This window comes from Macrobrachium nipponense, chromosome 4 (assembly GCF_015104395.2).
Source record: "Macrobrachium nipponense isolate FS-2020 chromosome 4, ASM1510439v2, whole genome shotgun sequence".
NCBI lineage: Eukaryota > Metazoa > Arthropoda > Malacostraca > Decapoda > Palaemonidae > Macrobrachium > Macrobrachium nipponense.
Window position 1 is genome coordinate 87758219 of NC_061100.1, and position 25324 is coordinate 87783542.

At 45.1% G+C, this 25324-nt stretch overlaps 1 protein-coding gene across 1 annotated transcript in view; it reads left to right on the plus strand.

Annotated features, from left to right (window-relative positions):
• Nucleotides 1-25324, plus strand: part of LOC135210989 (DNA-directed RNA polymerase III subunit RPC2-like) — a 98183-nt gene that overhangs the window by 20917 nt on the left and 51942 nt on the right. The window contains exons 2-3 of the mRNA XM_064243991.1: nt 5214-5368; nt 18090-18262. Of these exons, the coding sequence (XP_064100061.1) occupies nt 5214-5368; nt 18090-18262 (328 nt within the window). The remainder of the gene's footprint in view (nt 1-5213; nt 5369-18089; nt 18263-25324) is intronic.

Here is a 25324-nt window from a genome sequence, read left to right on the forward strand (position 1 = left end):
GTGCTGCTCATGGAACTTGGGCTGTGTCAGGTATACCCATTTATGGGTCTTTCCGAGTGTACAACCTCCAAGGGGAGTCGTACATCCACAGTCAATGATAGGTAGTCTTTTCTCCATCATAATAGTGGTGCAGGACGAGAGAAGGGACCACGTTGGTGGCTCGGACCCACCTGTGAAAGCCAGGAATGGATATTCTTTAGGTGCCAAGATTGATGTTGCTGTCCCTCTGGACAAGGCATCTGAAGGAGATAGGAGGAGGTCCTCTGTGTAGTCCTCTTTGTGAGGATCTATCACGGAGAAGATAGATGCTTAGCAAGGTGTAGCAAGTTCTTGCAAGCTTTTACTGCATTTAACTCCCATCAACTGTCGCTTGTGTTCGCCCGAATGAAACGGTTGTAGGAAATGAATGCTTTGTTTAACAGAGTGAGAACATTGCAACTTAAAGGGAAGAGTGTCAAGAACAGTCAGTCTTCCTCTCTTTTTTTCCCTCTACTCCCTGCTTACACCGGAATGAACAAGGAAATAAAAGGAATTCTATGGAGTCTACTCCTCAGAGTTCAAACCCAAGAGACTGTTTTTGGTTCAATCTTAGGATCTTGCCAAACATACGTCAATCTGTTAAGGATGAATAACAATGAGAGATTTGACCACCTCTCCAGTGCTACTGTTTTGGGAACAACCAGTTCGGCTTGAACTAGTCGTCTTTGTTATCCTGTAATCACCGTAGAAGTTTCCCTTTGAGAAAACTTCACCTTCGCTCTCTTAATTAGAGAATGAAGGAGATCTGCTTCCAATCCCTATTCTTGTCCCTCGAATGAAGAATTAGGCTGGAGTGAGATTTACAGGAACCTACAAATATACTAGTATATTTCTCTCTCTTGCGACGTGCTTCTGTTATCAGTTGCATTGTCCGAGTAGTAGGTGCATTTCTGTAAGTTAACTCTTCTGGCATGTGACCGAGACGAATACTACCTTCTCTTAAGTAACCTGAAACTCGGACAGCCTCTCGGGTCTCCCAAGAGTTACCAGTTATTTTGAGATAAGTAGTAGTATTGTTTCCCAACAACAACACAGCATTTGCATCATCACGGAACAAGATGGTTTTCTTCCCTCCCATTTCGGTTGAAATGCTCGGGTGTATCTTTTTTGTGCTTGATGGTTCTAGCCAAATGCATTCCTTCATAGCATGCACTACCAGGCAACTCAGTATGACAAGTTGAGCGAGTGTCTCAGTACTGCTTGCTCTCCGAGATTCTTTTCGGTTTGGTATTGTTTCTCCTCTGCCGAGGTTAACTACCAATTTGGAGCTCTCTGCCCGGCAATCACAAAATTAGGTCTTTGGGTGGATTGCAATTCTCGCATAATGTCCATCTCCTGCACCACATTTACTGTTGTGAGAATTTTCAGACAGAGATATACAGTGGTCCCCACCTTATTTGCGGTGGATGCATACCAGACACCCATGCGAATAGTTGTAACCCCTACAAAAACGCTATTTCTGGATATTTCTCATAGAAAAATACAACGAATAGGCAAATTTCCCCCACATAATGGGTAGATATGGTCCAGAGAGAAATCCACGAATCTGTGTCCATGAATCGGGAGAACACGAATAAGGGGGTGCCCACTGTATCTCATTAGACTCGTTATCATCTTTCTGTTTACCCCACAGTATAACAGAAGTCTGTAGCCAAGTCTTCTGTTCCATCGCCGCTGCGATGACACAGAATGATTTTCTTCGGACAATTTGAGTTTTGTCTTCTAATATACAGTTCCTAATTCATAAGGTGTTCAGTTATTCTTTGTTCACCCTGAATTGTAAATGACTAAAGGAAGACTTTGCCTGCTCCCCACCTGATTAGCTCTGCTTCCAAAGTAAATAGAAACTTCCTCTCTGATCCAACCCACAAGAAGAGGTTCTTCAGGCAGTACAATCCCTGTGAGTTCACCACTGAAAGACTCTCCGCTTTCATTGCAAACTCCGACTTTCTCGCTGAGCAGCAATGAAATAGCGGATTAACTTTTTCGGTCCTCTGTAAAACAAGAGGGATTAAAGCTGTCTTCGCTGGTTGGTGTCATTGATGAGACTTTTTCTATGATCAGAATCTTGAGAGTTTACTTCTCTATATTCAACTGTGAAGACGTAGGTCCACATTCACCTTAGTCATTCACTAGTAATATAGTATTGTTTTTCCTTGGTTGAGATTCAACTACTGATGAGAAAACCTTTTTCTTCCCATCACAGGGACCTCGGTCTCTAGTATAGGCATTTGACTATCGTCTGATGTGCACATACCTTGTGAGGATCTTCATCTCGTCTCTCAACATCGCTGGTGAACAAGATAGATGATTTGTATGGTTGTTCTCAGCATAATCCTTCAAAAGGTGGGTGTCATGTTGTGACTACATCGTGGATGTGTGGCAGCGCAATCAATTGCATCTTTTGACGAGTCCGGTCCTTCATGATCTGCATTGTGGACTCTTTATTGGTTGATCCAGATCAGTCATTACTTTGTCCTGTTGGCGTGTTACTGTAGCCATGAAGGATCGACACCCTTCATTGAGTGTTGATGCCTTTATCCACTAAAGACTGCCAATGACATGTCTTTCTCCGAGTGCTACAAGATCGGAGAGACTTCTCTGCAGTTGGATAGTCCAGTGGGTGGGTACATTTCATGACTGCGAAGAATATGGTGGACCGGAAGATAGACAAGTTTCATTGTGACCATATTTATATCTTTCTTCCTTCAGGTCTGGCCACAGGTCCTTGGAACCTCTTTTCCTTGGACCAGTGGTGGATGCTTGCAGGTTGTGTTTGCTTACCTGGATCCTTCAAGAGGACAAGTTGTATCTCGCCTATGGTGTGCGGGTTCTGGAGCTAAGAAGGATGCGAGAGTGACTGGCCTCTCTACCTTCCCCTTCTCATCCTTCTATTCCTTCAGGTTGAGGATAGGACTCAAACTTACATTAGCTGGTCGGGTGCTTGATGCGGTAAGCTTGCTCATGGAGCCTCCTTTGTATTTTTCTTATCAGAATCATAGAAGCACTCCCACTCCTTCATCTATCAAGGGGAGGAAGGAGAATGGCAGTAATATAACCTTTCCTAGAACTTTGCATTAATGACCTGACTCTAAATATTCCTCCAGCCCTTTTTCGAATGAGTTACAATTCCTCACTCATTTTGGAAAGGCCCAGAAGTCTGACTCTTTATCATGCAGCTCCTATGCTCCAATCAAGTTGTCAGAGGCAGGGCACTCCTCCTTGCTCTTACAACCAGGAGGAATAGCCCAGGTGTACAGAAGTCCAGTCAGCTCTAGAAGCTCGCTTACATTCCTCCCACCAATCAGTGAGTCTTCCTTATGTAAGGACTGAGGGTTTGTATAACGTGCAGGAACAAATCAGAATTTTTGAAAGTAAATTGTATTTTTCCTAACTACAGTGGTCCCCCCGTATTCGCGTGGGATGCGTACCAGACCCCCCCGTGAATAGTTAGAACCCGCGAATGTTTGGAACCCCTATAAAAACGCTAAAAACAGCCTATTTTGTTAGTTAAAACTCATGAAAAACCACTACAAATTTTCATACTTGGTTTTTTTAATAGTTTTATCACAAAAAGTGTATTTTATGATGAAATTTATCAAAAAAACCAGGAATTTGTGGATATTTCTCATAGAAAAATACTGCAAATTTTCCGCGAATAATGCGGGGAAACGTTCCTGAGAGAAATCCGCGAATGTGTGAGTCCGCGAATCCAGAGAACGCGAATGGGGGGGCCCACTGTATACAAAACTGAGGTCCTTTACATTTATGCCCACTTCATGATACCCCTCAATCTGAACCTGGGCCGAAAGGCAAAGTGGAGTGTTTCCATCTGGGTAGGCAGACCTACTTGCCTGCCAGTTGGTAGTTACTGCCATACCACCTTGTTCAAGAGTTTAATGGCCGTAATTCCAGCTTACACTGAAAGTAATTCTTTTTTTCTTTTGTTCTTTCTTTTGTAAAGGACCTCAGGTTTGTATACGTAGTTAGGAAAAATACAATTTACTTTCAAAAATTGTGATTTTTCAATAAAACTGTTAAAAAAACCAGGTACTACTATGATAAGCATTTTTAGTGTATTTCTCTTGAGTTTGAACTAAGAAAATAGGCAGTTTTAAGCATTTTTATAAGTGTTCTAAATGTTCACGGATTCTAACTATTCGCAAGGGGGGGGGGGTGAGTCTGGTACGCATCCCCCTGTGTATATAGGGGTCCACTGTATATATGCTGTCTCTTTAATTCCGGTAGTACATCAAAACTGTGCTTATTGTAGCTAGCCATAAATTATTTACTGAAGTTTTTGATAATACATGCAATTTAAGATTTAATTAGTAGTATTTTTGAATGTTACCACAAATATGTCTTTGTGTTCTTGCTGAAGCGTCACACAGAGTTAATAATTTGCTCAAATGTTTGGAATGCCACACACCACCAATGTTATTGTTGGTGTGTGGCATTCCAAACATTTGAGCAAATTATTGCCTCTATGTGTGATGCTTTAGCAAGAACACAAAGACATATTTGTGGTAACATTAAAAAATACCAATCTTAAATTGCATTGGTGTGTTTGCTATGTGTCATCAAGTAATAATTAATCATTGAAATGGAAAACTTCCTTCACCTTGCCATTTTCCTCTTTGTGAATATCTCCTCAATGTCTGAGACACAACATATATTAGTGTTAGGGTTAAATCTAGAGCCCTCTCTCCCAAAATGAAAGTTTGTACACGCAGTCCCTGGTTAACAGTGGACTGGGTTAATGGCGATCCAGTTTTATGGTGCTTATTTAGCGCCATAAAAAAGGCAATTTATGGCGCCATAATGGGCCAAGTTTTGGCTATTGGCACCATAAGGTGCTGATAATAGAGTTATGGCACCATAACATAGCTAACTGAGGCACCATTACCTGGTTATCAGTGCCATTAACCAAAACTTGGCGCCATAAAGCACTTAGTTTTGGTTAATGGCAGTTTTTGCTCATCAGAACTCGGCAAAAATGGAACCCTCGCTGATAATTGGGGGACTGCTTGTATTTAAATTCAGTGTGTATTTATAGCTGCCAGGATGTTTTATTTTCTTGTAGTTACAGAGCAAAAGCCGCTACTTTCACTTTATGGTGCATATAGTATTTTATATTGTTAATGCTTACGTATAAATGATTAAATATTTTTCAGGACAAGTGGAAGTTGGTTCCTGCCTTTTTGCGTGTCAAGGGCCTAGTGAAGCAACATATTGACTCGTTCAATTACTTCATAAATGTTGACATAAAAAACATTGTCAAAGCCAACAGTAAGATAACTAGTGATGTGGAGCCGCTTTTCTATGTCAAGTAAGTTGAGGAATTTTGTATAGCATTATTTATTTAATATGTTATACGGCATTATGCTTCATGAAATTTAGTATTAATAAACATTACCTTAATATAATTTATCTAGCCCTAAATCCCCAAAAACCGCACCAAAATTTACCACATTGGCAACCCTGTTACCTCCTATTCTGTCCGCCAGTTGGCAACACTGTCGTTGACAGATACAAAAACCTTCCCTCAAATCAGTTGTTAACGAGCGCCCGTGTTGTTTACATCACGGCCGCTCTTTATAAATTTCCTTAAACATTTTTGTGCCTTTAAAGCTTTCATTATTTGTTAAATGAGACTTTATATGAATTACCACTCACGCATTACATCACGAAATAGTGAATTAACTTTGATTTCTGTTGTGGTTCTTATCTTAAATTACGAACTTTTGCGCGACCCGGAACTACTGACCTGTCCAATTCTACAATGGATTACCAAGAAATTACGATGCTTCCTTCTGCCAGCAACATCAGGAACTGCCTGGTTTGTGGGACAAGGATGAGTAGCAGGGAGTATGAACCCCATGACATTTGTAGCTCTTGTCGTGGACAGGTTTGTGACTTGACTTCTCGTTGTGACGTATGTAAGCCTTGGTCTGACGAGGATATGACTGCTTTTATGAAACGCCAAACAATCTTGCAGCGTAAAAGATCGGTTAAGGAGAAAAAGAAATCGATTGCTAGAACTGTATCTAACGAATTCTTTGACTTGGGCGCTCATGGTTCTGGCTCTTCGGTTTCGGTATCGTACGACTCCGATTCCGAATTAATTGATGCTTTGCCCCCTGTACAACCGGTAATTAGTGAAGTTATTTCTGATGTGGATTCAAAGATTTTGGCAATGGAAACTACCTGGAAACAGAATTTTAAGAAATTACAGCTTAGTCTAGATAGAGATATTTCAGCTAAGTTTAACAATCTGTCAGAGAATTTTCAAGAAGCCTTTACTAGAATGTCTAACACACTTTTAGATTCATTTTCAGCTCCTCGTCAGGTACCTGTCGACAGCACCATGGGTAACAGTGTGAACCCCGTCGTGGCGAAGGCCTAGGGGGGATCCGGTCCGGGCAGGTGCCTAATGAATCTTTACCCAACGTGTCCCCTGTTAGTCCCGTAACAGTGCCAAAGGGCGCTTATTTAGGAGAAGGGGGGAGGGATATTAGTGTCAGACCTAAGATAGCTAGTCGTCAGGATTTTACTTCAGAGGAAGTTTCTAAGTTATGAGCTCCTTACAAGAAGCTCAATCCTTCAATATGTGGGTCCTCGGAGGGCTTTTAATGTATATCAAGGACTCCGGGTTTGTTCCTCCTGATGCTCCTCTTTTTGAGAAATTCTGCTCATCCATTTCAATCGCTTCTGTACATCAGAACGAGCTTGCTGCTTCAATGCAGGCCTTTCTTGTTTCTCTAAGGCGTAACCTGTATTTGTCGCAGTTACCCTCCTCTGTATCGGAGATTCAGAGAACCCGTATGTTGTCCTCTTCTCCTTTTGGCGATTTCCTTTTCGATATTTCTGTACTTTCTGAGGTTTTGAAGGAACATCAAGGTGATGCCTCTTCCCAAGCTCACTGGGCCTTATCAAGAGCTTTTTCCTCTGGTCTTCCTCCCGTTCCTTCAAGGAGTAAGCGTAAGTTTAGGACCAGATCTGTACCTTCTGCTCCAGCCCAACAACCTCCTTCTGGCTCTTTTTTCCAGAGTACATCTCAGGTTGCTGGTGCCTCTTCTTCATCCTCTGGTGCTCACCCTTTGAAACGCGGGAGAGGTTCTTGGCGTGGCTCTAAGGGCAGAGAAAGAGCTCAACCTCCAGGAGACCTTCTTCTTCTTCTTCTTCTTCCTTGTCTCTGCGTAAGAATTTTTGGAAGTAGGAGTCATCACCTCGCTTGGAGACCGCAGTAGGAGCTTGTCTCTCCCGCCATTGGTCAGCTTGGCAGGGGAGAGAGGTGGATGCTTGGGTGGTGGAGGTCCTGAAGGAAGGTTACGAGATCCCTTTTGTTTCCAGACCTCCACTTTCCAATCGTCCTCTCGAGTTCAGCAGTTATTCCCCTCACTCATCAGGGGTCAAGCCTTGGAGAAGGAGCTTTCGGCCCCCCTCTTGGAGAAGGATGCCATAGACCGAGCTCCTCCTTCTCCCGGGTTTTACTCTCGGATGTTTGTAGTTCTAAAGGCCTCGGGTGCCTGGCGCCCCATCATAGATCTTTCGGTTTTGAACAAGTTCATTCTAAAGTCCAAGTTCAGGATGGAGACGGTCCAGACGGTTCTTTCATCCGTCAGGAGGGGGGACTGGATGATTTCCATCGATCTGCAGGATGCTTATCTGCAAATCCCCATCCATCCAAGAAGCAGACCTTACCTTCGGTTTTTCACGGACTCGGGAGTTTTCCAGTTCGGCCTCACCACTGCTCCACAGGTCTTTTCTCGGGTGATGGCTCCTGTTTCAGCTATTCTGCATCAGTTAAATGTAAGGATGCTTCGGTATCTGGACGATTGGCTAGTCCAGGCCGAATCTCTAGAGAAATGTCTCCGGTCGAGGGAGATAGTTCTGTCTCTTTGTGTCGAGTTGGGCATTCGTGTCAACTTCGATAAGTCCAATCTAATCCCTTGCCAGATCATGACTTATCTGGGGATTGTTTTGAATTCCCAGATTTTGAGGGCTTCTCCCGCTCAGAAACGGATAGACAAGCTTCTGAGTCTGATCGAAGAATTTTTGTCCTCCGTAACGCAGCCAGTTTCTCTTTGGAGGTCTCTCCTGGGCCATTTGTCATCCCTCATCCAACTGGTTCCCGGAGGTCGTCTCAGAATGAGGTCCCTTCAGTCGACACTTCGCCAGTCATGGGATTTCGTGTCCGAGGACACGATAGTCGCCTCTTCTCCACAATGTCGGAAGGATCTCCGTTGGTGGATGCAAGTTCACGCCTCAAGTCAGGGACATCTCTTCTTTCGGTTCCTCCGGACCTAATGTTTTGGTCAGACGCCTCGGATCAAGGTTGGGGCGCACACCTGGGCTCCGAAGCCGCTTCGGGCCTTTGGTTAGAGAAGGAGAGGATCATGTTAATAAATTGGAGGGAACTGAGGGCAGTGTACCTAGGCCTTCTTTCATTTCAGGAACAACTGTTGGAGTCGGTTGTCGCGATCTTTGTCGACAACACCACATCAGTCTCGTACTTGAGAAACCAAGGCGGCACACAGTCGGATCTTCTCACTCAAGAAGCCCGATCAATCCTGTGTTGGGCAGAAGACAGGGGGATTACGTTGGTCCCTCAGTTTATCCTGGGCCATCACAACGTCTTAGCAGACGCCTTGTCGAGACCGAACGAAGTTCAAGGGTCGGAGTGGACACTTTGCCAGGAAGTCTTCGACAGCCTCAGGAAGAAATGGCCTGTCACAGTCGATCTGTTTGACCACCCCCACTGAATTTTCGGTGCCAGATATTCTTCGCCCCTTACCAGACTCCTCAGAGTGCCGGGACAGACTCTCTTTTGTTAGGACTGGGAGGGACTTCAAGCCTATGCTTTTCCTCCGTTCTCTCTGGTGAGGTCAGTCCTCAACAAAGTGAGGGCAACCAAGCGTCTGGATCTCACCTTGATCGCCCCCTTCTGGCCACAGAAGGAGTGGTTTCCCGACCTTCTGGAAGCACTGGTGGAACCCCCCATTCGCCTGCCAGAGAGACCAGATCTTCTCAAACAAACCCCATTTTCATCGGTTCCATCAGAGGCTCCACATGCTTCATCTTCATGCCTGGAGACTGTCAGGAGGTTCTCCAAGCACGAAGGGTTCTCCTCCAGAGTGGCGCGACAGTTGGCTCTTGCCAGAACGGCAATCAACCGAGTAAATTATCAGGCTAAATGGTCGGTTTACAGACGTTGGTGTAAGTCTCAAGGACATTCAATTTCTAGACCTTCCTTACCGAAAGTAGCAGAGTTTTTAGTTCATTTACATCATGACAGGGCCCTGTCACCTTCGTGCATTAAGGGTTATAGGTCTATGCTTTCCTATGTTTTTAAGGCAGGCTTCCTGAGATCTCTTCCATCTTATGTCATTAGAGATTTACTTCGATCTTTTCCCATCTCGACCCAGGCCGCAGTGTTCGCCTCCGACATGGGACGTTAACAAAGTCCTTCAAGCTTTAAGGTTCCCTCCGTTTGAGCCTCTGAATTCTGCCAAATTTAGGGACCTCTCTTCTAAGACACTCTTCCTTGTCTCACTGGCTGCAGCCAAGAGGGTGGGTGAACTGCAAGCACTCTCTTTTCTGGTTGCCAGATCTGGACAAGACATGATTTTGTCATACCTTCCTGAATTTGTCGCAAAGACTGAATCGTCTGATAATCCCATTCCCAGGTCTTTCGTACTGAAGTCGCTGGTCGACTTTGTTGGTAATTTAAATGAGGAATTAGTTCTTTGACCCTGTTAGGGCGCTCTCATGTTATTTACGCCGCACGAAGGACATTCAGGGGTCGTCCCCGTCATCTGTTTTTGTTTCACCCGAAATGTCAAGAGACCTATTTCAAAGAATGGTGTATCCTTTTTTCTCAGAGATCTGATCGTTAAAACTGGTGGTTTTAACGATGTAGCTTCATAAAAGCTACATCAGTAGCTTTTATGAAGAACGTCTCAGTCGCCAAGGTGCTTGAGGCGGCGACTTGGCGTTCTAATTCTGTTTTTGCCTCTTTTTACTTGAGGGATATTTCTCTAGTTCTAGGCGACCTTCGTTCTTTGGGCCCGTTGGTGATGGCAGGACAGGTCGTCAGACAGGAGAATTAGGTAGTCTTCCTGTTTTACGTTTGGTTGCTACCTGTATATTATTCATTAATTTTTGTTTTGTTCATGAAACTTACCTGTCAGATATATATATAGCTGTATTTTCTGAAGTCCGACAGAATTTAAAAACTTCCGACACACGCAGTGGTCGGCCAGGTGGTTAGTACCCATTCCCGCCGCTGGGAGGCGGGTATCAGGAACCATTCCCATTTTCTATTCATAATTTTTCTGTCGCCGGTGCTGAAAACACCTGTTTTCAGTACCTCCGTCTTAGGATTTTGGAAACTTCATTGCCGCTAAGTATCCTAATTGTCTTTTGATTTATTTACTTGGATTTGTGGCTAGGCATACGCTATCTTAAATTGATTTGAATTTGATTCATTTTTTGCATAAGATATCTGAATCTAGTTAGGCTAGTTTCAGAGGGGGTTGTCTGCAAAGATAGGGTGTGGCTACCGAAAGCTTCGGTAGATCCGCACTTGGTATGCACGAGGGGTTTGGGTTTGGGTGCTTGCTTCTTTGTTTGGAGATTTGTCATGTAAGGAGTGTTGCGACCTTGTATATTCCGTTAAGGAAGACGTATGATTCGTATGTACGCAATTAATCAGTAAACATGTCTAATTCCGTAAGGAAAAAGTATGATTCGTATGTACGCAATTAATCAGTAAACAAAAGTCAGGGTAGTGAACCTGCTAACCTTCCTGTAGACTTTATTTTGCCTAACCCTATAGTATGGCCTACGGGTTATGAATATGTCTGCGAGAGGTGATCGCTCTCCTCCATTGTTGTGAAGAGTGCTACTTCTGTTATTGTTACTCCTAACCCTGTAATGTTGCCTTCGGGCCCTAAAACGTGTCTGTAGAGGTTATTGCCCTTTTCTCTTATACTCTTTCGATTCGTAACTTAGAATCGAAAGTGCTTGCTTTAGAGAGCAATAGTGAAGTGGATAAGTGCAGTGACAGTGCCCCTTGTGTGGTGGAGGGTGCGTCAGATCGGCCTTATTTCGCCTCTAGGCCGGGACCTCTGCTTGACTCCCAGGACCCGGGGAGAGAGCATGTCGAAAGCCGAAGGAGGGTTACGAGGAACCCCCACCGATCTGGCGTGCCTTCGCAGTTTCTGATGAAATCCCCAGACTGCCAAAGTTTCGTGCACGTGCAGGAATCCTTGAAGGATTGCTTCTCGTCCTCCGAGGCGTCCTCCCCGCGCAAGGGTTGGAGCTCTCGGAAGGACTCGCGCCCTCTAAGAAGCTTTAGAGAAGAGGACGCTTCACGTCCTCTCTCTCGTCAGGAGGGAACGTCAGATCCGCCCCATAACGCCTCTAGGCCTGGACCTCTGTCGGACTCCCAGGACCAGGGAGAGGGCATGTCGAAAGCCGAAGGAGGGTTACGGGGAACCCACATCGATCTGGCGTCCCTTCGGTAGGACCTGTTGACGTTTCCCAGGCTGCGGAAGATCGTGCACGTGCACGAATCTCGAAGGACTCGCGCCCTCTAAAGAGAAGCTTTATAGAAGAGGACGCTTCACGTCCCCTCACTCTCTCGTTATGCGTTTCAGTGAGAAGTAAGAAGGCGAACGTCGCCTGATCACGTGTACGTCTTTCCACCGAGAAATATGAAAAAGAAGGCAGTTTCTCTCGCTTGTTTTGACGCCTGTTAGGAGCGTGACGCTTTTCCGCACGCTTCTTTTGACGCTCGGCTTGAACGGGACGCTCGGATGGACGCCAGGCGCGCGCCAGTGGACGCCGAGCGTCCTCGCCAGTGGACGCCGAGCGCGCGCCAGGACGCCGAGCGTCCTCGCAAATGGACGCCGAGCGCGCGCCAGCGCACACCAGGTTTGTCTCCTGGCTGAACGTTTCTGTTGAACTCTTCAACTTCAAGCTCTTGTTTAAGATTTGAGCCTCAAGAATGTGAAGTAAGCAGTGCTTCGGAGGAAGCTTAAAGTGAACAGACAACTTCGTCTTCGAAACCCAGCAAGACCTCGGGTTTCGTGAATTCGAGGTCTCTGTCAATATTATATTGCTTTTCGCAAAGGTGGATGGAGTTAAGGAAAGCTCAAGGGAAGATCTCGTTTTCTCTACCGCAGTCAAGACTTTGCGATAAGGCAGTTACGGGTTATGTAAAGGCTCGACGTCTCGGCGACGTTCAGTAGAATTCTTGCAAAGGCATTCATCAAAAGGACGCTCTTCAGGAAGCGCAAGACAGGACTTCCTTTGCCACCTTTGCCATACTGGCCAATAAATTTTAAGCTTTAGCAGGCATTAGTTGTGATACGGGAGAGGAAGCTGGTTGGAGAGTTTCTTCCTCTTCCAGGATAATTTTGCAAGCTTTTTAGCCCATCTGAAAGGGTTTTCAGATGATAGATTGTTAGTTTCTAGTCGGGACTACGCTGCCGAATTGAACATCGTCGTTCTACCTGCCGTAAGCCCTGTCTCTTAACAGGATTCTTGCCCCTTTCTCGTTTGAGACGGGAATCGGAAAAATAAAATGCTCGACTTACTGGATTACGTTTTGTCAATTCAGTGACTTTCCCCCATTGACAATATACTATCGTTTTGTCAAGTAAGTGGTATCCCTCATTGACAAAATATCTCTTTGTCCCGTAAATGGGTTAGTTCTCATTGACAAACATCTCTTTAACTTGATATTGCGCAAGCGAATAAGCTCTTATTGACTAGATTCGGAAGAGCTCTCATTCGTCATTCGCAGACTCGTACAAGAAATAGACTTGTAGACTACGTCAATGAACGCTTATGTCCAATAACATAAGAAGCTTGAGCTGTCTGCTTCGATTCTCTAAGTTTTGTTCATGAAACTTGCCTGTCAGATTATGTATGTAGCTGTATTTCCGAATTCAGCTATATATATCTGCCAGGTAAGTATGAACAAACTTTATTGTGATATAATAAATAAAATTTTCTTGTCGTTGCGTTATTTTACTACTGGTTGGTTTCAAGTCATACACGCTTGCTGTAGTTACCTCTTCGGATGGCAATCTGAGCAGGTCTATTGGTCTTTTATTCTTAAGGAATTTAACTAGTTACTCCCTGCAGCCTTCCAGGAGTTTCCGATTTATCTTTTACCGTTGTATGGTAGTGTTCTGACGACACAAACGCATCTATATATTTAGCGTTTTCTGTTTCGCTTAAATATACCAGCTTGAGTCTCTTTTTGCTCAAAAAATAACGGACCTATTTCTTCGTAGAATAGGGTAGCTGGCAACCCAGACATAAAGTTAAGAGACGACGTTCGTAAGCTGCTGGCTGCTGCTGTGTCTGACTGTCCAAGTTCCAACCGAGCCAGTAACAGATCGTGTGCTGTCATGCGCGGTAGGTTACGTCTCTCTCTCCTGCGGGATTGACTGACTAACCGTATCTCTGTGCTGGCGATTACGTCTCTCCTGCGGGATTGACTGACTAACTGTATCTCTGTCCTACAATCACGGACTTTAGCCTAAGATTGAGGGGATTTCTTACGTGAATGAATAAACGTTGCATTCGTTTTGCCTTACTATGTTCAACAGAGTTATCTCTTAATCCTTTCGGTGCTCGTTACCGCACGGTATAGAACTACGAGTCTACCGCAACATAGCACTTTTTATATGCTCTCCCTGCTTAGGCAAAGCGCAGCCTTATAGGGAAGTAAGCATACTCGGGGAGGGAATGGATGAGCTTGCTGGGGACCATTTCCTTCCTGAAGAAGTTTGTTTCCCCGAATAGACTGCAATTCAGACCACAGTTTTCCTACCGGGAAACTGAAATATTATTCAAGGTCTAGGAATTATTCTGAAAAATGCCTTTCATGTGCGTCATGATAGAAAAAAAGAAATAAGTGGGCGGGGGACATCCTGGTATAGTGTTTCAGATGTCCTGGATCTTAATCTGAAAGAAGTAAATGCAATTCGGTCGTCCCTCCAGTCCTCGAAACGAGTTTTTGGAACCAGTGGTCCACATCAACTCTGATATTCCACAGCTCTCTCATATCTTAAGAAGTATCTTCTCTCGGTCCCTGCTCGAGTTTACGAGAAAGAGCCTATTATAACAACAGGCGTAGAATGTAACGATCCTCTATAGGTTCGTTACAGGATTGCAAAAGTTCGTACGAATCGTCTCGATCGACGGCAGCAACTTTTGACGTCCTGAGTGGAATCTTTCTTTAGAAGTAAGTTGAGAGTTGTGGAGACTTTAGGGACGCCCATTTCATTCTTCTCTTCGATATGTTGAGGACAAAGAGGCTTCTTCTTCTCTGCTCTTTTTCTTCTCGCTCCTGGTTTTCGATCGGTACCATTAAACGCCATCCTATGATATTAAAACGGGGATGGATGTTTATTCTCTTTTCCCCTTTTTCAATCGCTTAGGAAATGTAATGAGGATTTATGACGTCACAGGGAGCGACAATGACGCTGATCGCCCCATGTTGGCCTTCAGGATCCTGGATTCACAGAGGTCACATCCTTCCTAGTTCACTTTCCAAGGACCTTTTCCGAGAGAGTCGGTCTACTCTAACTCGAAAGGTACCTATAACCTCTCCGCTCTGAGTCTGACACGTTCAGACTATCGAGATGTTGACAGGAATAAGATTACCGTCTTCCTTTTCCGTCTGAAGAATGGGATAAGCTGGCAGTCACAACTATTAAAGAATACGCAAATATGTTGTTGACGGCTTTTGGGCTCAGAGATTTGCGTCTGTCAAACAACAAAGCCCTTCACGGTCTTTGAGTTCTGTGGAATCTCGAAACTCGCTCACCATCTTCTTTTTGTCTCACCTGTTTTCTCGGAGTCAGACACTCGTGCGAGATCAGGCGACATATAGTAGCCCTGAGTTTCTTGTTGACGAAGTCGGTTGCGTTTATACACCCCCGATGATCGTGTAACATGAGACCAGGTTGGACTGTCAGGCATTCTTCCTTCGGGACTGAATCGCCTTTTTGCTCCTTGCTCCTTTCTCCTGGCACCAGAAGCTCGAGTCAGGAGTTGATTCGCTGACGACGTTGGGTTGCGTTGATACACCCCCCAAGGTTTGCTAAGATTGAATCGCCCAGGCAGTCCAGACACTCATCCTTACGAGCGAAGAATAGTGCCTTATGGTCTTCAGGGTACAGCCTTGCTGTCCTTGATTCGTCTGACTGGTCAACTGGTTGGTCACCTGACTTTAGTACAGACGGACTGACTGTGCATGTCCAGATCGAAGCTTTCAATATGGAACTTAGACGTAGTCTGAAGTTCTTGATGTCAAAGCATTCGAACCTCTCCTACCTGTTAACTTCTTGCATGTGATCAGGAAGGCCTTCTTCTAACCACCCTAGATACGACAAAGAGGGTTAGTGAGATTTTAAGCCATCGTCACAAGTTTTGGCTTTAGAGAACACAAGGCGGTGTGCTCTCTAAGCCTTTCGTGGTGGCCTAAGAATGGAAACCCGTTTTGTCCTTGGGCCAGGAGCTTGGAAGCAAGGATGGCACAAGTTAGTGGGCAGGAGCCAGAGAGAGTCCTGTGCCCTGTCAGGTCTCTCAAGTTTTATCTACATAAAACTCAAGAAAGTCGAAGTCATTCGGGCAATCTGCAGTGTTCCGAAAAAGACCAGACTTGCCCATATCGAAGAACACCCTGGCTTTAGTGTTAAGGAGTTCTTTCAAAGAAATGGCTTCCTTCATTGTGTTTGCACAAAGATTTTGAAATCTTTTTTGTTTATCTGAATGCTCACGAGGTGAGGGCGCGGCCTCGGAAGCATTTCAACAGAGCATGGCATCAGCAACATCCTGAGTACCATGTTTTAGCGAAGCAACTCTGTGTTTACTTCACACTCCCTGCGAGATGTGAAGATGGCATATGAGATCTGCTGCTCGCTAGGGCCATACGTGTCTGCAGACACAATCTTGGGGGCAAGAAGTACCACTCATCCTATCCTGTAGAAAATGGTTAGGAAGAGCTCTTAATTTAGTTGTTGAGTCGCCGACAACGGCGACTTCTTAACTCTTAAGCCTTAGTTAACACACCTTAACTTTGGCTAGGTTGGTCAGGTGGTGATATATATATTTTATATATATATTTATTTTACTTCTTAGCCCTCATGGTATGGTCAATATGGTCTAGTCACATTGTGGTCACGCCCCCGTTGACAGATCATCTGGAGTGCACCAGCTTTATAGGTCTCTACCTCGCTGGCAAACTCTAGTAAAGCATAAGCAGACTTGGGGTGACAGTAATCACGAAGTCGGCTATGCTAACAGGTGGAACCAAGATGTAAATCATCTGCATGCATTTGTTTCCCAAAATCCTTCTATTCTGTCCCTTCCCACCTCCAACGGTGGGATTCAGCTATATATATATCTGACAGGTAAGTTTCATGAACAAAATGATATTGTTATGATACAATAAAGTTTGTTCATACTTACCTGGCAGATATATATAATCAAGTACCCACCCACCTCCCCTCAGGGGACAGTGGAAATAAAAATTATGAATAGAAAATGGGAATGGTTCCTGATACCCGCCTTCCAGCGGCGGGAATGGGTACTAACCACCTGGCCGACCACTGCGTGTGTCGGAAGTTTTTAAATTCTGTCGGACTTCAGAAAATACAGCTATATATATATCTGCCAGGTAAGTATGAACAAACTTTATTGTATCATAACAATATCATTTTGTTGTATATATTTTTTGTTTTTGTATTATAACCCATGGCAGTTTTTGACGTAGTTATAATGGGAATTAGCCAGTTTGGTATTTAGGTGTTGATGACAAGGACTGACTGCTTGGCAACTCATGCTGCTTCCATTGTCAGTGTGAAATGGTTCCAGCCACTGTGTTGTCGGCACTGGCGACTACGCTTCTCCCAGAGTCGATGCTGACCTAGGACTAGCCACTGATTCGCTTGTCCTGACGACTCCTGCTTCTTCCACTGTCCTGGACAGGGAATTAGTCGATGGATCGTCTGCTGTCATCTGGTGACTCGCTCACCATCTACTTTTTGTCTCGCCTGTTTTTTCGGAGTCAGACACTCGTGTGAGATCAGGCGACATTTAGTAGCCCTGAGTTTCTTGTTGACGAAGTCGGTTGCGTTGATACACCCCCGATGATCGTGTAACATGAGACCAGGTTGGACTGTCAGGCATTCGTCCTTCGGGACTGAATCGCCTTTTTGCTCCGCGCTCCTTTCTCTTGGCACCAGAAAGCTCGAGTTAGGAGTTGCTCATGAGCCGATTCGTTGCTGGCGACGTCGGGTTGCGTTGATACACCCCCAAGGTTTGCTTAGCTTTGAATCGCCCAGACAGTCCAGACACTCATCCTTTAGGGAAAGAATAGTGCTTGATAGTCTTCAGGGTGCAGCCTTGCTGTCCGCAATTCGTCTGACTGGTCACCTGGTCGGTCACCTGACTTTAGTACAGACGGACTGACTATGCACTTACTCCTTGTCCTGTGCTACCGCAGTTTGGTGCATTTATGGTAGGAGACTTTGAGTTGTTAGTATCTTAGACCTTGGGTTGAGTTTTGACTGCCTATGATATATATTTCTTTGTTTGTTTTCTCCTATTCTGTCCGAAGGGGAAATTGTATTCAGATTCCCTCCTCCTTTTCAATGTGGTTAATCGGGCTAGATAAATTATATTAAGGTAATGTTTATTAATATGGAATTTTTATTCTAAAATTAATATTAATAATACTTACCTGTATAATTTATCTAGTCCCACCCATCCTACCCCACGATCTGCCTATCACAACTGATTTGAGGGAAGGTTTTTGTATCTGTCAACGACAGTGTTGCCAACTGGCGGACAGAATAGGAGGTAACAGGGTTGCCAATGTGGTAAATTTTGGTGCGGTTTTTGGGGATTTAGGGCTAGATAAATTATACAGGTAAGTATTATTAATATTAATTTTAGAATAAAAATTCCATTTCACTGAAAGGAATGGGTTTATTTGAAGTAACTAGTGTTTTTCTTTTTAGGTATAAGAATGTCAGAGTTGAAAATCCTAATATTGAAGAAGGGATTAATATATCAGATAAAACATCCCCACATGAATGCCGACTCCGGGACATAACTTACTCTGCTCCCATTATGGTTGATGTAGAGTACATGAGAGGAGATCATCGAATATTCAGGAAGGATATCCCAATAGGTAAGAATTTTTTCCCTTTTGGCATGAATAGCAAATCATTACCTCATGTGTTGAGACAGGCTAGCAGGAATGTAAATTCCCAGCTACTTAAATTAAATTTACTTGTGTAATGCTGTTGCTATGCAGTTTACTTGCCAATTTACTCAAATAATTTTACACATTTATTGATTTTTGTACAGTACTATTATGTACATTTCATTAAATCATAGAGGGCTACTTCACACACTCTGTAAGGTGCTATTTGTTTCGCTGTTTGTTCATGAAACTTACCTGTCAGATATATATATAGCTGTATTCTCCGACGTCCGACAGAATTTTAGTACCCATTCCCGCCGCTGGGAGGCAGATATCAGGAACCATTCCCATTTTCTATTCAGGTTTTTCTCTGTCGCCGGTCGGTAAACAACTGTTTACAGACCTCCGCCTAGGATTTTGAAACTTCTTGTGCTAACTTGAGTATTCTGATTGACTTTTAGTTTTGATTTGGCTTGTTGGCTTGGCATACGCGATAGTGGATTTTATTTGGATTTTGGCTTTGACTTTTCTTTAACTACGATGTCTGGATCTAGCTCTGCTAGCTTCAGGGTGTGTGAGATGCAGGAATGTAAGGTGAGGTTACCGAAAGCTTCGGTAGACCCTCATTCGGTGTGCTCGAAATGTTGAAGTCATGTATGTATGTTGAATGATAGATGCATCGAGTGTGAGCAATTGACTGAGGTTGAGTGGAAGGCATATGATTCTTACGTGAGAAAGCTTGAGCGTGATAGAATCAGGAGGTCTTCCTCTAGAAGTGCTTCTGTGAATAGAAGTCAGGGTAGGATTGTATCTCCATTAAATCCTCCTGTAGATGTAATTCAACCTAATCCTGTTGTATTGCCACCTGACAATCAGGAAGTGTCTACGGAAGGAAATGTATTATCTACGATTATGGAGTCGATTCGCGCCCTGGAATCAAAAGTGATTGCTCTACAATCAAATGTGTCTAAGTGCAATGATAGAGTTAGTGCATCAGATCGGTCCCATAATGCCTCCAGGCCTAGGCCCCTGCCGGACTCCCAGGCCTTAGAGAGGGCAAGCCGAAAGCCGAAGGAGGGTACGGGATCTAATAACCGTCTGACGTCCCTTCGGCAGAATCTGAGGACGAATCTCAGGCTGCCAGGGTTCGTGCACGGGCACGGATCCTTAAAGAGTGCTTCTCATCCTCCGAGGCTTCCTCTCCTCGCCGAGGTTGGGACTCTCGGAGGACCTCTCATGGGGAGAGCGGCAGGGGCGCAAGGTGCCGCACAGGCGGCCGTCGTCCTTGTCGCCCTCTTAAGAGAGGTTTCAGAGAAGAGGACGCTTCACGTCCTTCTGATCAGTGTTTGGATTCTTCACCTGAATATTTTGAAGCTTTTCCACCGCAGAAAAGGAACAAGACTTCATCAGGTGAGGACTCGTTCGAGCGTCCAAGTTGCTCTAAATTTGTTCCTGAGTTGAAGGAAAGGGCATCCCCTCGCCCATCTTCCTCTCACAGGATGAGTCCTTCTCCTGATCGAGAATTTTCTCCATTAAGGGAAATGCTTTTAGAAATGCAAAAGCAGTTAGCTTCCTATTTTGAGAAGAAAGAGGCAGAACCTAGTCATCGGAGGAAGGATCGGTGGCTGCCTGTTAAGAGGACTAGGCAGTCCCCGGCTCCTTCTCCTCGTTTTACGGCCTTTGAGTCTCCTCCTAGTAGCCGACTCATTCGAGAACGTGAATGCGTTCCTCATGAAAGGGCGTCTAGAAGAGACGAATTTGACAGAGACGTGATTTGCCGCACAGGGGGCCGGCGTCTTTGTCAAAAGGCCGAGAACGCTCAGAGATCCATGACAGAAGTTCACGGTTCGGTTGTTCGTTCCGCTTTACATGACGATAATCAAGACGCTTTTAAAGGAGCGTCAGGTAGTGTTCAACGTTCTGTGCATCGAAGTTCTCTTCAGGACGTTCGGGAAGACGCTTCTTATGACGCTCGGCGTCTTAAGCAGCGAAGCGCTTGCCAGGACGCTCGAGCAGACGCTTCTCAGGACGCGCGGCATCTTATACGTCGGGACGCTCGCCAGGACGCTCGAGCTGACGCTTCTCAGGACGCGCGGCGTCTTACACATCAGGACGCTCGCCAGGACGCTTCTCAAGATGCGCGGCGTCTTACACATCGGGACGCTCGGCATGACGCTCGGCATGACGCTCGGCAGGACGCCTTGGAAGAATGTTTGAGTCCGAAGCGTCAAGATATTTCACAAGCTCAAGATATTAAAGTGTCGAAGATAACAAGGAAACAACGGTTGGTTACTTCGAACTCTTCTTCAACAAGAGGCACCCTCTTGCGAACAGGACCTCAAGGATTATTAACATCGCGATCTTTGAAGGACACTGATAATCGAGAGAGAGATTCTTCTAGTGATTTGTGCCCTATGGATGATGACGAGCCGACAGCGTCAGTGGCTTCAGACTATAAGACGTTAACGAACCTTCTTAAGAACTTGTTCCCAGATAATTTTCAAGCGCCCGTTCCTTGCTCTCCCCCTTCACAATTAGCCTCATCGAAGGCCAGGAAGGCGCCTGGCTTCGTTAAAATGGCCACTTCGCTCTCTGCGAAGAGAGCGTTTAAGAGAATTCAGGATTGGATGGACTCAAGGAAGGCTAAAGGGAAGACTTCTTTTGCTCTTCCCCCATCTAGACTGAGCGGGAGAGCGAGGATCTGGTACGAAACGGGAGAAGAGGCAGGATTGAAAGCGCAGTCTTCTTCTCAAGGCGATTTCGCAAATTTAGTGGACGCTCCGAGGAGGTCTTATTTATCATCAGTGAAGGTTTCTTGGACGATGTCAGAAACAGATCATCATCTCAAGGGAATATTTAAGACGCTGGAAGTGTTTAACTTCTTGGATTGGTGCTTGGGGGCCTTGGATTTACAATCTAGGAGTCAAGACTCTATTTCTTTGGAAGAACTTTCAAGTGTGCTCGCGTGCATGGATAGAGCAGTAAGGGATGGCTCTGATGAATTAGCATCTCATTTTGCTACCGGACTGCTAAAAAAGAGAGCTCTCTATTGCAGTTTTGTGGCGAAAGCGGTTTCTCCCGCGCAGAAGGCAGAATTATTGTTCGCCCCCTTCTCTACACATCTATTTCCGCAGTCCATGATTAAGGATCTGTCGGTTAATTTGCAGGAGAAAGCAACGCGGGACCTCTTGACTCAGTCTTCTAGACGCTCTACTCCCCAGGCTTCTACTTCAACCGCGCAAGCCCCCAAGAAGAAATTTAAGCCCTTTTGTGGAGCACCTTCCTCTAGAGGTTTTTTGAGAGGAAGGGGGTCCTTTAGAGGCAAGACCTCTTCAATTAAGAGAGGAAAAAATTGACATTTCTGCCCTTCAGGCACCTGTAGGTGCGAGACTCACCTTGTTTGCTCAGGCATGGAGGATGATAGGGTCAGACACCTGGTCCCTAGATGTGATCGAGAGAGGATACAAGATCCCTTTCCTCTCTGCGCCTCCTTTGAGCACGAAGCCGATAGACCTGTCGCCCGCATACCAGTCAGAGAAGCAACAGGTTTTGCTCGACCTTCTAGACCAAATGTTAGAAAAGAAAGCCGTAGAAGAAGTCCTGATGTTGGATTCCCCAGGCTTCTACAACAGGTTTTTCCTGGTTCCGAAGCAGTCTGGGGGATGGAGACCTGTTCTAGACGTCAGCAGACTGAACCTGTTTGTGAGGAAGGAAAAATTCAGGATGGAAACATCTCAATCTGTGTTAGGGGCCTTGAGACCAGGGGATTGGATGGTGTCATTGGACCTCCAAGACGCTTATTTCCACGTCCCGATTCATCCTCAATCAAGGAAATTCCTGAGGTTTGTCTTAAAAGAGCAGGTCTTCCAGTTCAGGGCCCTTTGTTTTGGTCTGAGTACGGCACCGATGGTTTTCACTTTCCTCATGCGGAATGTAGCAAAATGGCTTCACCTATCGAAGATAAGAGTCTCGCTCTACCTGGACGACTGGCTAATCAGGTCGTCTTCGGAGTCAAGGTGCCTGGAGGACCTTCAAACGACATTGCAGCTGACGAAGGCCCTGGGCCTAATAGTCAATTACAAGAAGTCCCATCTGATCCCCACGCAGTCCATCGTGTATCTGGGGATTCAGATGGATTCAGCGGCTTTTCAAGCTTTTCCATCAAAGGAATGTCAGCAGAAATGCTTAGAAAAAGTGTCAGCTTTCTTAGGGAAAGAAACATGCTCGGCGAAGGATTGGATGAGTCTGCTGGGAACCATTTCTTCGCTGGAGAAGTTTGTTTCCCTAGGGAGGTTTCACCTCAGGCCACTCCAGTTTTTTCTGGCAGACAACTGGAAGGACAAACAGAATCTAGACTCGACTTTGGTGATCTCACAAGCGGTCAAGGATCAACTGAAGTGGTGGCAAGATCCAATCAAACTTTCGGAAGGACTGTCCCTCAACCTTTTGAGCCCCGACCTAGTATTGTTCTCAGACGCCTCCATGGTGGGCTGGGGAGCAACACTAGGCAAGGAGGAAGTGTCAGGCCTCTGGAGAGGGGAACAGAGGTCTTGGCACATAAACTTAAAAGAGTTGGAGGCCATTCGGTTGGCTCTTCAATTCTTCGAAGAACGATTGGTGGGCCGAGTTGTCCAGATCAACTCGGACAACACTACGGCTCTCGCTTACATCAAAAAGCAGGGGGGGGACACACTCTCGATCACTGTTCATGGTAGCGAGAGACATCCTTCTATGGGCGAAAGCTCGAAGCATAGTGATCCTAACAAGGTTCATTTCAGGAATACAAAATGTTCGAGCGGATCTTTTAAGCCGTCAACATCTGATGCTTCCCACAGAATGGACCCTCCATCTAGAGGTTTGCCAAGAACTGTGGAAGTTGTGGGGACGACCGCTAGTCGACCTCTTCGCAACCTCGAAAACGAAGAGGCTTCCGATTTATTGCTCTCCAGTTCTCGACCCGGAAGCAATAGCGATAGATGCCATCCTATGGGACTGGACGGGGATGGACGTTTACGCCTTTCCCCCGTTCAAACTCTTAGGAGAGGTAATAAGGAAGTTTGCGGCGTCGCCAGGAGCGAGAATGACTCTGATCGCCCCCTTTTGGCCCTCAAGCGATTGGTTAACGGAGGTCATGTCTCTTCTGGTAGACTTCCCAAGAACCCTGCCAGAGAGAGTAGATCTTCTCAAACAGCCCCACTTCGAGAGGTACCACGGAAACCTCTCCGCTCTGAGTCTGACTGCGTTCAGACTATCAAGAAGTTGGCCAGAGCGAGAGGTTTCTCAAGACCAGTGGCAGAGGCTATTGCCAATGCGAGGAGAGCTTCCTCTCGAGCGGTTTATCAATCGAAGTGGGCTGTCTTCAGGAGGTGGTGTAGGAAGAAAGGTATTTCCTCCTCCACGACCTCTGTGAACCAAATCGCTGAGTTTCTCCTGCATTTGAGAAATGTGGACAGACTTGCAGTGCCGACAATAAAAGGATATAAAAGTATGCTGTCAGCTGTCTTCCGTCACAGAGGGTTAGACCTGACAAATGATAAAGACCTTCACGATCTTTTGAGATCGTTTGAAACAACTAAAGTACCGCAACCGAAGGTCCCATCATGGTACCTTGACGTAGTTCTAAGGTTCTTGATGTCGGCTCCGTTTGAACCTCTACATGCTGCCTTGTTGAAAGACACTACAAGGAAGGCTATTTTCCTAACTGCTCTTGCCACGGCAAAAAGGGTTAGTGAAATTCAAGCAATGAGTAAATATGTGGGTTTCAGGGGACACAGTGCAGTGTGCTCCCTGAATCCTAATTTCTTAGCTAAGAATGAAAACCCATCTAACCCCTGGCTGAAAACCTTTGAAATCAAGGGGTTAGCAGAGTTTATCGGTCAAGAGCCGGAGAGAGTCCTGTGCCCTGTCAGGGCTCTCAAATTTTATTTGCAAAAGACTAAAGACTGTCGGGGTCCTTCTGAAAATCTATGGTGCTCTGTTAAGAGACCCGACTTTATGTCGAAGAATGCACTGGCATTCTTTTTACGAAGCACCATAAGGGAGGCCCATGCGTCCTGCCTGGATGGTGATCTGAAACTTTTGAAAATAAAAGCCCATGAGGTGAGAGCTGTCGCAACCTCAATGGCATTTCAAAAGAATATGGCACTCAGCGATATCATTAGTGCTACTTTTTGGCGAAGCAACTCTGTGTTCGCTTCACATTACCTGCGGGATGTGAAGACGGCATATGAGAACTGCGAGTCGCTAGGACCATACATATCCGCAGAAATGTTATTGGAGGCAGGAAGCAGCACGAATCCTATCCTATAGAAAAGGGATAGGTGTGCTTTTGATTTTATGGTGTTGGTTTATGGTTGAAGGGTTGGTCGCTTGAGGCGCTTTCCCTTTCTTTAGCCTAGAAGTTATGGGACTAACTTCGATAGGTTAGGTCAGGTGGTGGTTTTTAGCTTCGTTGCCCTCACAGTATGGTCAATATGGTCTAGTCACATTGTAGTCACGCTCCCGTTGACAGGTCATCTAGAACTCACCAGCTATATAGGTCACTACCTTGCTGGAGACTCTAGTAAAGCAGAAGCAGACTTGGGTGACAGTAATCATGAAGTCAGCTATGCTAACAGGTAAGGAACCAAGATGTCAATCATCTGCATGTAATTTGTTTCCTAAAATCCTTCTATTCTGTCCCTTCCCACCTCCAATGGTGGGATTCAGCTATATATATATCTGACAGGTAAGTTTCATGAACAAACTTTATTGTATCATGACAATAACATTTTTGTTTTCTTTTTTACTTCATAAGTTGAAAACTAGAATGAGGTTTTTCTCATTGAAGATTTTCCTGTTTCTGTCTGTCTGCCTGCCTGTATGCATATACAGTAGAACCTCGTTTTTGTATGTAATTCCTTCTAGAACATTTCAGGAAGTCCGAAATGTACAAAATCTGAAACAATAATTCCCATAAGAATTAATGTAAATCTAATTAAAGCGTTCCAGACACCCAAAAAGGAAAAAAGTACATTTTATAGAGAATAAACTGTTTTACACTCAGAA